General features: G+C 40.9%; 1 protein-coding gene across 1 annotated transcript in view; it reads right to left on the minus strand.

Annotated features, from left to right (window-relative positions):
• Positions 1-3634: 3634 nt before the first annotated feature.
• Positions 3635-13093, minus strand: part of LOC110338721 (coiled-coil domain-containing protein 174-like) — an 89723-nt gene continuing 80264 nt past the window's right edge. Inside the window, 4 exon segments of the mRNA XM_021222131.1 lie at positions 3635-4205; positions 4207-4307; positions 4309-4970; positions 5137-5255. Of these exon segments, the coding sequence (XP_021077790.1) occupies positions 3635-4205; positions 4207-4307; positions 4309-4970; positions 5137-5255 (1453 nt within the window).

Consider the following 13093-nt stretch of genomic DNA (forward strand, 5'->3'; position numbering starts at 1 on the left):
CCACAAGCAGATGTGCAATACATTATTAACGAATGCACACATAGACATCAGCTGACACAGGGAGCACAAGATGGGCAAGGCACACATTCAAACCAGCATATAGAAACAGGGGTCCACAATCAGTCACACAGGCAAGACCAGGTGAAGGCATAGGCAGAAGTCACTTGCCTCTGATTTCAAGGACATATTTATATAAAACTCAGAAAAAAAAAATGTCTCGCCAGCAGTTACATAATTGGTTACATCATCACCTATACCAGGTTCCCTGGATATCCCAGGTCAGCCATCATTAGCTGACTCATGGTTCCTGGGATGTCTAGTCTTAGCCATCTATGGCTCGTATCAGTGCTATGTTCTCTAAATTTGAATTTGCCTTTACAGCCTTCTGTTCCACCAAACACCTATGGACATTAATGTGATGTGTCCTATGCATCGATTTTCAGCTACTAGATAGTATAGTATCTGTGTGCTCGGAGGTCTAGAGCACTGACCGCTCTTGTAACTGACATCAGAGCTCAGTTCTGAGCATTTACATCAGCTAACTCGCAACCACCTATAACTCCAGCTCCAGGAGATCTGACACCTCTTCTGTCCTCCAAAAGTCACAGATACATGTCACACACACACGCACACACACACACACACACACACACACACACACACACACACACATTAAAATAATAAATCTTTTAAAAAGAGAATGTTTTCTTTTTTCCAGCAGATTGACTCCAAGTGTGATTATAGTCTTCATTTTTGTGGAGAGTCTTAGTCACAGTGAGGTGGTTCTTTGTGAGATCATGTTTGAACTGGTGATGTCTTCTACAGCAAGTGCAAAACTGCCAACTGCCTTATTTTCTAGACAGTGTTCTATGAAAAAGTAATATTCAGCAGTCAGTGCATAGCCATCAGCAGGACATTAAAAAGTATCATCTTAAGTATTCTTCCCTCATTTCTTTCTTTGCATACATAATGTATTGCTTTCTCCTACTGAATAGTGATTGTTGCTATAGCAATGGTTTACGCACACTCCTAGATCAATATGAGAACTGCAGAAGCAAATATTCTATGCAGTTTGTGAGTGTAATGCCATACTCCCACTCTTGTTTGTTCAATGGTAGAATAAAAATTTGGGCAACTTCTCACAACTAGAGACTTTTCTGCTGTGAAGAATTAATCAATCAACATGTGCCCTGTGACCACTTCCCAGCAGAGGTTCTTGCCAGGCACTAGACAACAATCGCAGTAGTGTTTGCGGGGACAACATGCCTGTCAACACAAGGAAGTACAATGCTCAGTGCATCAGAACTCCAGGATCCCACTGCCCCATGCAGTGTCTACTCTGATTTTTATTTATTACATCTCAAAGCTTATCTAAGAAAATTATCTTTCTGTTTTCATTGCCCTATTCATCTTGAGCCTCCCACTGCAGTCTCCAACCTACCCACATACATATATCTCAGTTATCACACACAGCTTGCACAAAATATGAGAAATGAGTTGGAATTTCTTATACAGAGTACTTAAAATCAAGAGCCAGCTGAAGAACTTCTAATTGTTTATCTGCTTCCTTCTGTACTAAAGCTACGTGCTCAAGCCGGGCTTATTATGACGAGACTGAGACATGGATTTCACAAGACCACACTATCTTTTGAGTGCTGCAACACAGCCAGAGCATCCCCGTTTAGTCCAGTTACAGCAATGTGCATCTATGGAGTGCATAAGAAGAGGCTTGGGTCCCCTCTCCCCGCTTCCATCCATGTGACCCCAAACCAGGCATTTCTCTCAAGCATCTGAAAAAGATAGAGCTATATTTAACAACCAGCGCTCTGCTGATCATAAATTCTGGCAGCTCTGGGCAACAGAGTAAATTAGGAGGCCTGCAGTCCACTCTGCTCCTTTGCTCTATGTTTGTGCTCCTTGATGACTCCCTGCCCTACCCACTATTACTTCCCTTTGAAATGGGCTAGTAGACACATCCTATCTGTCAAAAAGATTTAATTCAGTATTTCCCAATTATATATATCCTCATTATAAAAATGGATTCTAAGGTTCGAAGAGAAGGAGAACATTTATTATTTCAAATTTAAATGAGCATTCATAATCCAGATGACCAAAAGTAAATTGCATTACCAGGCAATTGGTTAAGTTGTCATAAAATGCTTTAGATCCATATTTAGAAATAAAATAATACCCTGATATAACTGGCTTCTAAACATCTGCCCTATGGTATTCTGCCATTGTAGCATTGACTTAAAAAATCATACTTAACCTCTAAAATGGAATGCTGGGGCGCTAGCTGTCAGTAAAGTACTTGCCTTGAGACCTTGGTTTGATATCAAGAACTCACATAAAAGAATCTGGGCATTGGGTCTGGGGCTTGCACGTAGGCCAGGTCTCTCTCCCAGCACCCACATGGTAGTTCACAAACATTTATAGCTCCAGTTACAGGGAACCTGATGCCTTCCGACTTCTGCAAGCACCATGCATTCAAACAATCTAGTGACTCTCATAAACATGCAGCAAAACATTCATACACACTAAAAAAATCAAAGAAGGATGAGGACGAGGAAAGGAGGGAGGTGCTACTGCTGCTAGATATTGTGGTCCATGTTTGTAACCCCAGCCCTAGGAAGACCCAAACAGGAAAATTCCTGGAGCTTGGATTTCCAAGTCATTGAGAAAATCTGTCTCCAAAAGAAAGAAACAAATTAAAAAAATGACATCTGAGGAACAAGACCAAGACTGTCCCGCAGCCTTCATACAGGTGAATATGGGTACAAGCACACCTGCACACACGTAAACATATACACATGATGAAAATAAATAAATAAAATTGAAACTATTTACAATGAGAATAATTTTTAAGCTAGTTATATAGTTATTTTATTACAGTTATACAAAGAATACTTAAATATACTCTTAAGATAATAAATTATCATTTAAGTTGTAACATTTGGCATGCAATTTGCTGTGCCACTCAGTAAATTACTGATTATCCTCATTCTGGCAAAATTGCATCTGCCCAATTAATTGAAAATTGACTACACTTTCAGTAGTGTGAAAATTTTCTGAGTCAGTTTCACTTCTTCTACACATCTCTGGCACCACAGGTTTTCCTGACCAGGATTTTTTTTTTTTTTTTCTGTAGTAAGAGAAATTCAAAACCAATCATTTGCAGAATCCCTGGATGTTTAGCTGTCAGGGAATCGGTAATATAACATAGAAAGCATATTCAATATCTTTCTAATTCCTGAAATTAAATGAAAAAATAATTGTTAACAACATCATAATTAATCAGAGCTTTATACTGTTCTAGGGTCCTCGAGGCACATAGCAGAATGAGCTGGTATGAGCAGATTCTCTTCCTATACCGTCCTCATGACCAGCTTCCCAAACATGCAACTGCTGGAACAAGAACACAATACAATTTGAAGACAAGACAAACATGCACGCGCGCGCGCGCACACACACACACACACACACACACACACACACTGTGCTGACTTGTTTAATGTCATCTTGACAGAAACTAGAGTCATTTATGAAGAATAAACGTCAGTTGAGAAAATGTCCCCACCAGACGAGCTGTTGAGGAAGCCTGTGGTGCATTTTTTTTTCTTTTTTTTTAACAAGGTCATGTGACTTGTTTATACTAAGATATCCTATCATCTAGTGTTTGGAAAGTGACTGTGGGCGCTTGTGGTGAGCCTTCAGAGGCAGGAGTGGATGTGTGTGAAGAGCCGGGTTCCTGGCTTTGGCCAGAGGGATGTCCCAAGTCACTTGGTGCTGATCCTGGTCTGGTCCTTGGCTGGCCACTCAAAGTTCTCTTTTGACGCACAAAGTAATTTGAAGGTGGGGCAAACTCAGGATCTCGATCAGCTCGGAGTTCTGAGTGCTTCTTCGACCAGAATCCAAAGGAAAAGTCTTTCCCTCGGTCCCACTCTCGGATGTGTGGCACCCCAGGCTTGGTGTCCCTCCTCTCCTGGATGATGACCTCCACCTTGCTGTTCTGGGCCACAGGAGCTGGGACAGGTGCAGGCTTTGGCTCTGAGGGCTCAAGAACAACTTCATCTGCTTCTCTGCCTTCTTCTTCAGTCCCATCCTCTTTTGATTTTTTCATCTTCTTTTGTCGAAGCATTGCCAGTCTTGCTTCTAACATAGCTTTTCTCTTTTCCTTTATGTTTTTTCTCGTTTTATTCTCTGATCTGTTCACGGAGCATCTCTAAAGTTTTCATTTGCTTGTTTCTTAACTCGTTGTCTCGGGCAAAGGCAAAATATCCAACACCAAGTTGTCGGGCCTCATTTTCCCCGGATATCTTCATAATGGATGGGCCCCACTGGCTTTTTCAAGGCCTCCCTTTCTTCTTCCTCCATTTGCTGGCGCTGAAGTTCTTTCCTCATGTCATCAGTTAACAAAGTTTTTTCATTTGCAGGACTAACAAAAAGTCTCCCCTGAAGATTTTTATCCATCTCCAATAGACCTGGTAAATCCTTCCTCATGCAGCGCCGGGATCGGCCCAAAGAGTCCACGTAATCCACCCATTCCTCACTGGGGTCTTGAGAAGGAGGTATGACTTTTTCAGAAAACTCTTCCATCATCATCATCATCATCATCATCATCATCATCATCATCATCATCATCTCTTCCTGGATTCGGGACTCTCTAGTGGCACCAAGCACCTCCATTTCCTTTTGCTTGTCTGTGATCTTCTGTGTGAAATCCACAAGGTCCACGTCCTCCACTTCCTCATCTAGAAAATCTCCTTGAGTCGTCTTTTCATATAATTTGGCCTTTTCTTCCCAATTTTTCTCTTGCTTTGTCTTCTGCTCCTCAAGCTTTTGTTCAGCGTCCTTCTCCGCTCGACTTGTAACCCCTGCATTTTGTTTGCTCCAGATAGTTGGCTTCTTATTAATTGTCTTTGGTTTTCCAAAGACTCCAGAACCTTTTAGAAGTTTTTCTTGTTTGAATTCTTATTTTCTTTTTTTCTTTTTTGGTTTTTCGAGACAGGGTTTCTCTGTTTAGCCCTGGCTGTCCTGGAACTCACTCTGTAGACCAGACTGGCCTCGAACTCAGAAATCCGCCTGCCTCTGCCTCCCGAGTGCTGGGATTAAAGGCGTGTGCCACCACCACCCAGCTCTCTTCTTGTTTTCGAAAGAGCTCTGCCTTAAGATCTACCAACAAGGAGGCTGTAACGTGCAAAGGCTTTTTCTTTAGGCATATTGTCACGCCAAGATGTCGGGTCCCAAGACGCAGCCTCCTCGGTGGCCTCAGTCACACTCTACGGCACGGTGCATTTTCTTAATTGATGGTTGACATAAGAGACCCGGTCTATTGTGGGTGGTGCTACCCCTTGGCAGATGGACCTGCCTGGTATAAAAAGGGCTGAGTAATGCATGGAGTGCAAGCTAGTAAAAGTAATTCTCAATGCCCAGCCTCCAGTCCTGACTCCAGGTTCCTGCTTTAAGATCCTGCCCCGACTTCCCTGAATGATGGACTACATGTTGTAAACTGAAACAAACCCCTTCATTTTCATTTTGGTCGTGATGTTTCAGCAGAGAAATAGAAACCCTAACAAGATATAAGTGTGCACATAATAATTCAGGAGACATAAGCAAAGTTAAAAGTTCAAGCTAGAGCAGCATAGCCTATTGTGTGATATGACAGCAGCCTACAGGGACTGAATGGATCAAAGACCTTGGTATTGCCATTTCAGTGTCCGAATAGCTGAAACTTCAGCCTTGGCTCTAAATGACACCAGAAGCCTACTAGGGTGGTGGGCATGAAAATCATAGCTATGAAGGCTGGCTCTTTCCATTTGTTCAGTCTATGAGGTTGTCTTTCTGGAAAAAAAGCTATTGTCAGAAATCAAAACCTAAGCTTGATCAAGTCTGGGTCTGTACACTTAAGCTACACTTAAGCTCAAAGAGTTCTAGGCGAGTGAACTGCCTTGAAAATGCCTTGCTACAGACACTGGAACCCTGAGGCCCAGAGGAAGCAATTCCAACTGAGGAGAACTGGGACGGATTCCTAGTGAAAGCAGGATTCGGAGGGCAACAAGGATCCCAGCACACAGAATTAGACAGGGATATCTCAAGTGCAGTGACAGTTTTGGAGTTTTGGTTTCCTTCCAAAACACAGAAATATTATTGAGAAGATGTTTTCATTTTAATCTCAAGTGTGAGATATGGGAGTGCTTCAGATTATCCACAGTATTTGGCCTCATGCCCCAGTAGGGTCATGATTTTGCCCCTTGAAGATAGTTTCTATGATTTTTGTGACATTTGGAATCCTGGGGACATTTCAGAAGGTGTATAAATGCTATGGCACAAAGAGGGGGGTTGTTGGTTGCTGTCGGTCTTGGTTTGTTAAGTAGTCATACACAAAGAAGAAACAAAAAGGAGAAATTAGACATCTTGATGAAGATCTAACTTGCATCAAGGAACTCAGTTCCCTTAATCACCAGGAAGTAGTCTAATGATAATTTCCTCCTTCTTCATGACCCCTGACTTTATTCAGAGCTCTCCTTCCTCTCCTCTCTATCCTTTTTTTCCTCTTATCTAGAGTTATGGAGTTGAAAGTGTGAAAGCAAAAAGACGGAGAAGAATGGAAGAAAGAAGAGTCCACAATGTAGACAAAGAGTATCACTCTCAAGTGGAGACCTATCTAGACAAAAGCATATGAGAAAATGTGTCATAAGGTAAGAAGTTCGTTAGGGATGCATGTAGATCAATTGATAGAGTCCTTGTTTGGTGTGTGATATCCGGGATTTAATCCTCAAAACTGTAAAAATTGGTTTACGAATTGAATATTAGATTAGAGACATAATATAGCCAAGGTTCTTTCATTGTAAAACTAACTGGTATAGAAATCGTAGTACAGTGTAAAATGTTACTCTAAAATAGTTGGTGTTGTGTTCAGATGGATTGCAAATATTACAGTGTAGTAGAAGAGCAACAAAAGCTGGGATTATTTTCTGTATAATGAGCAATATAAATAATGTATGTATGGATGAATGAATGGGCTATTCCCATTGTTATATACCCACTTCCTTCCTTTAAGATCTTTTGAGTGAATTATCACCTGTCATCAGATAAACAAATCCTTGGTGATAGTCCCCTATATGTTGCTCCAGAGGACAAACGAGAAGCGGTTCCACTTTTGTGTAATTTGGAGTGTTATCTTTGTAAGTTTCAATTTGAGACTCATACTTGCACCACTGTTTGTCTAGTGCATCTCACTCAGTCATGAGCAATTGCTCCCTGAGTCTTTGTGCTGCTTTGGAGAATTGCTGTAGCCTTCTGAAAATTCTCCCCGGAATTTCTCGGAAGTGAATTTTGTATGGCCTGCATAGTTAAACCTGCTAGTCAGATTACACCTAAGAGTCTCTACATGGAGGAACACAACCTACTCTTCTACACGGTGTTGTGCCACATAGACATTTGACTTTATTAACATATATTTGGCTCTTCAGAGAAGAATCAAACTGTAAATAGTTTAATTTAATGAGCCATGTAAAATCTCTAACATGTAGTCATCTTTTTTGTTGTTTGATTTTTTAACATCTTAAAAAATATAAAAGATAATATTAGCTCAAAGACTATACAAAATCAGACTTGGGCCAGATTTAGTCTACTGGCAGTGATGTGTCAATCCCTGATTCTGATCAACCCAGGGAACACACCATTTTTGGCATTTTATTACAAGGATGTTCAGAGCTAGCATGAATGAGTAAGTGCCTGAGGCCCTGGGGAATGTTAGTTGAAGTGCTGTGTCTAGCTGAAGAGAATGTTCAGAACACAAGCTAGAACTTGCATGAAAAACCCAAAGCACTCATCAAAAAAGAAATCGTTTTCAAAATGAAATCATGCTTGTATGGCAAGCAGCAGAATTTCAATCCAAACAGACATGCAGGAGAAATCGGAAAATCAGGACCATGGACAGCCAATAACTTACCACAAAAGAAGTCATGTGTCCTAGGAGACTTGTACAAAGTTGAGGATGAAAGTCTAAGACACTGCATCAACAGGATCCATAGCCTGATGCATCATCTTTCAGGCCATCTCAGACTTATTAGACACCTGTGCTATAACTACCTGTTATAATTATAAACCTATACAGAAATATAAGCTGTGTTCTGGAGAATGGGAAAGATACATTGAGAGGGAACTATAAAGAGAGAGAGAGAGAGAGAGAGAGAGAGAGAGAGAGAGAGAGAGAGAGAGAGAGNGAGAGAGAGAGAGAGAGAGAGAGAGAGAGAGAGAGAGAGAGAGAGAGAGAGAGAGAGAGACTGAGAGAATATACTGAATCCAATCGACTGGGCCACAATTCCCCACATATCTGCTAAAACATCATTTCTGATGTGTCTATAGGGTGTTTCTAGAAGACACTAACATTGGAATTGATAGAGTATAGAACACCCTCACTAATATGATTAAGTACGATTCAATATTGAGAGTCCAAGCAAAAGAAAACCTTGTGGGGGGTGAGGGAGGATAAATTCTCTCTGCTTGAGCTGAGCTACTGTCTTCTGCCCTCAGACATCAATACTGCTATCCTCTAGTAACCACCCTTGGAGTGGCTCTACATAACAACATTTCTGGGCCTTCAACTTGAAGATGGCAGATTGTGAGGCTTCTCCAGAGCCATAATCATGTGAGATACTCTTTTATAATATCACTCCATCATGTCTGTTTCTTCTCTCTCTCCCGCTCTCTCCCCCTCCCTCTCCTCCTCTCTCTGTATCTCTGTCTCTCTCTCTGTCAGACACACACACACATACACACATGAATGCGTGTATACACATTTCCCTAGGGAAATATATATGAAAATATATGTATATATTAAATCTCCAATTTGTTTCAATTTGTTTTCATTCTCTGGAGAACACTGACTAATAAAAGGATAAGGGAGAAATAAGAGTAAAATGAAAGAGGAAAAAATGGGTAAAATTATAACAGTATATCTTTAAGATGACAGCTGGCACTCATATTAAGCCTAAACACTCTGACTACGCATATATTTTTTTCTGAATCTGAAAACATTATCTCTTATTGACATGTTATATGGCCACACCAACAAAAGGAGATCAGCAAATCCATACTTAATCATATTGCCTTCTCTGATAAGTCAATAAAAAGGAAGCATGGTCCTGGGTAGGCTATGGTAGACTTTGCCATGTGAAAATAGTGTGTCTTAACTTCACCATGGTGACTAACTAGACCATCTCCCCTCAATCCAAGTGTCTGAAATTGTAGAACATAGGATAGATATTCTATGCCATAGATATATAATTGACTGAAGTCTTTTGATAAATGAACATTTATAAATACATGTCCATTAAATGAGCAATAGAAATGAATACACACAAACTTATTACACTTCTAAGGCATTCAAAGGTAAATGACATGGACCATGACAGAGCAGTAGTCATCCGCAGCTAAACAAAACATAGCTTATTAGACTGAATTATTTTATTTCTTAAATAGACATTTAAAATCTTCGCTGTATCAGGATAAAGCATTCACAGTGTAGCTACCTGGTAAAAGACTTATGTCCAGGTTATCTGAAGAACTCTTGGAAGTCAATTCTAAAAAGTTAGAACATTTTTAGTAGCTGAAAGTTTGAGGTGTATAAATGGTCAGCAAATGCAAACGAAGGTGCTTGGTTCCATTAATCACTGGCATATGGAGAAATGCATATAAAGACCACAGTAAGATCCAACCTATGTCCAGTGTGACTACTCCCAGGGCCACCCAGGATGCAGATGAGCACAGAACTGAGCACAGAACTCTCCATTACTGATGGAACTGTAGAAAAGTGTAACCACTGTGGAGAAGTTTATCAGTTCTTGATAGAGTTAACATGTAGTCCAATCATACTTTTAGGCACTTCCCTGGGAAAAAAATGAAAATATATGTCCACAGAAAAGTATGAAGCAATAGCAGTTTTATCCATGATCTCAAAACTCCTGGAAAGTATTAAAATCCATCACAGGTGGATGAGTAATCAAATTATAGCATATCCTCACTATAAAGTTCCTCAGCAAGCAAAAGATTACTATAGTCAGTAGCATAGGAGCATCTCAAAAACACTGCACAGTTTGATCAAAGTTAGACATATAGAACCCTGACAACCTCACTTACACAATTCTAGAATAAAGTTACAGAGACAAAAATCAGATCAATATTCACCTTCTGAGTGGTGGTAAGGAAACGAAAGGTGCAGTGTGACACAGAAGGCCAGGGGATTGTTTGGAATTGTGGAAAGAGTTAGATCTTGAGTGTGGTGAGAGACTACACACACACACACAAATGTTTCCTGAAACTCATCAAAATGTAGAGCCTTTCAAATACTTTATTGTATGTAAACTCTACTCAAATAACCCTGTCAAAAAAGAATTAGTGCTTCACCACATGTACATTGGCATTGGAGCCAAGGTTGGAAAGCTCTGATACCATGAACCTTCCTATTTTAAGTCGTCTTCTCTGAGGTAGTTGATTGCAGCAACAATAAAGTATAAAGATGCGGTGATACCTGATTGGGTAAAAACATTACTGCTAGAGTCTAGAGGGTGCTTTTGTGTTGCTGACCTTGGCCTGCATGACTTCAGCATTTCTGTTCCAGGAAGCCATGTTTCAATCAACTTCTACTCCTACCAAAATCTGCCAAGAACTGTTGGAGGGGTCTGAGGGTCACCCTATTATCACTAAGTAACTTGTTATAATTTCATGTATGTATCAAGAAGCTATGAATCTGTGTAAGAAGCAAGTAAGTCCTTGCTCAGCATAGTAGACAACAGAGCTTCATCTCTCTGCTGCTTCTCCTCTAGTCCAGCAAAGGCCCAATACACACTGGGCTGTGTTACAACTTGTCCCAGACAGTCAGTAGACCTACATACTCCCTGTTCTAGAAGGAGTTGCTACATCTTTCTAGACTGTTTGCTTTCCAGACATTCTTGAAAAGATAGTTCCGAGGTGGCAGGTAGTGCATCTTCTCACAGATGTGCAGAAATACAAAAACATTAGTACAGAATTGTCTCAACACCTGATTCCTTTTCCTCGATTTTATCTTTTTTGCAGTTTGCTATTGCCTTTGTCTTTGCTCTTCTTTGAATGTCTAAAATACTTATTGGCTTAATAATAGGAGCTCAAGAAATACTTGTTCAACAAACCCATCTCCCAAAATCTTATAAGTCCTTCTATATCCAGTTAAAATGACCCATTTTTAGAGGACTCAAACACAATTCTGCAATTGAAATGTACTATTTAGCCATCCGGGCTATTATAATGATTATTATACTTTAGTATAAACCTTGTCTTTTGTGTATAGTTCCAAATGTGTATGTTTCTCTGACTAGATTAGAAAATGCCTGAAGGATGAAAGCTGAGACTATACTACACAGATGAGGGCCATGGGTACATGGTTCAAGGCAGTCCCTCTCAAGATCAAGCTCCATGCTCCATTACTTTGCTCAGTCTGTAATTAAAAAAGTAATTATTTTATTTATTTACATTTCAAATCTTGTAGCCCTGCACAATCCCCGTTCCACAAGCTCCCCACCCCATACCTCCTCCCCTTAGCCTCTAAGAGGGTACTTCTTCACCCACTCACCCCTCTAGCAATGCCCTTCTCTGGGACATCAAGCCTCCACAGGACCAAGCACATCCCCTTCCACTGAAACCAGACAAGGAAGTCCTCTGCTACATAAGTATCAGGAGCCACACATACCAGTTCATGTATGCTCTTGGTTGGTGGCTTAGTCCTTGAGAGCTCTGAGGGAACTGGTTAGCTGATACTATTGTTCCTTCTATGGTATTGCAATCTCCTTCAGCTCATTTAGTTCTTCCCCTAGGTCTTCCATTAGGGTCCCCAAGCTCAGTTCAGTGGTTGGTTGTAAGGATTTGCATCTGTCTCAGTGAGATGCTGGTAGAGACTTTCAGAGGACAGCCATGCCAGGTTCCATTTTGCAAGCACATCTTAGCATCAGCAGAAGTGGCAGGGTTGGTGTCCACTGATGGGATGGATCTTAAGTTGGGGCAGTCACTGGATAACCTTTCCTACAGTATCTGCTCTATTTTTTCATCCCTGCATTTCCTTTAGACAGGAACAATTCTGGTTCAAAATTATGAGATGGGTGGGTGGCCCCGTCCCTCAACTGGGGGCCATGTCTATCTACTCAGGGTAATCTCTTCAGGCTCCATCCTCACATTGTTGAGCATTTTGGCTAATGCCATCCCCATTGGGTTCTAGTAGCCTCTCACATCCCTGGTGGTTCAGATTCTACAGTGGTTCATGTCCCCCCAATCTCCCACTCCACACTGCTACATATTTCTATTCATTCTTCTGGCCCTCTAGGACTCTTTCCTATCTCCCCCCATACCTGATCCTGCCCCCCTTTCCCTACCCCTTTCCTCTCCCAGTGCCTCCTGTAATTATTTTGGTCCCCCTTCTAAGTGGAACTGAAGCATCCACACTTGGGCCTTCCTTCTTGTTAAGCTTCATATGGGCTGTGAGTTGGATCATAAGTATTCTGAACTTTCTGACTGATATTCACTTATCATTGAGTACATACCATGTGTTTACTTTTGAGTCTTGGTTACCTCACTCAGGAAGATATTTTCTAGTTCCATCCATTTCCCTGCAAAATGTATGGTGTTCTTGTTTTTAATAGCTGAGTAGGATTACATTGTGTAAATGTGCCAAATTTTCTGTATCCATTCTTCCATTAAGGGACATGTAAGTTGCTTCCAGCTTTTAGTAATTACAAATAAGGCTGCTATGAACATAGTGGAGCACATGTCCTAGTGATATGGTAGAGCACATTTGAGAATATGCCCAGGATTGGTGTAGCTGGATCTTCAGGTAGAACTATGTCCAATTTCTGAGAAACCTTCAGATTGATTTCCAGAGTGGTTGTACCAACTTGCAGTCCCACAGCAATGGAGGAGTGTTCCTCTTTCTCCACATCCTTGCCAGCATCTGGTGTCCACCAACTTTTTTATGGTAGCCATTCTGATTGGTATGAGGTAGAATCTCGGGGCCATTTTGATTTGCATTTCCCTGATAACTAAGGATGTTGAGCATTTCTTTAGG

This window comes from Mus pahari, chromosome 22 (assembly GCF_900095145.1).
Source record: "Mus pahari chromosome 22, PAHARI_EIJ_v1.1, whole genome shotgun sequence".
NCBI lineage: Eukaryota > Metazoa > Chordata > Mammalia > Rodentia > Muridae > Mus > Mus pahari.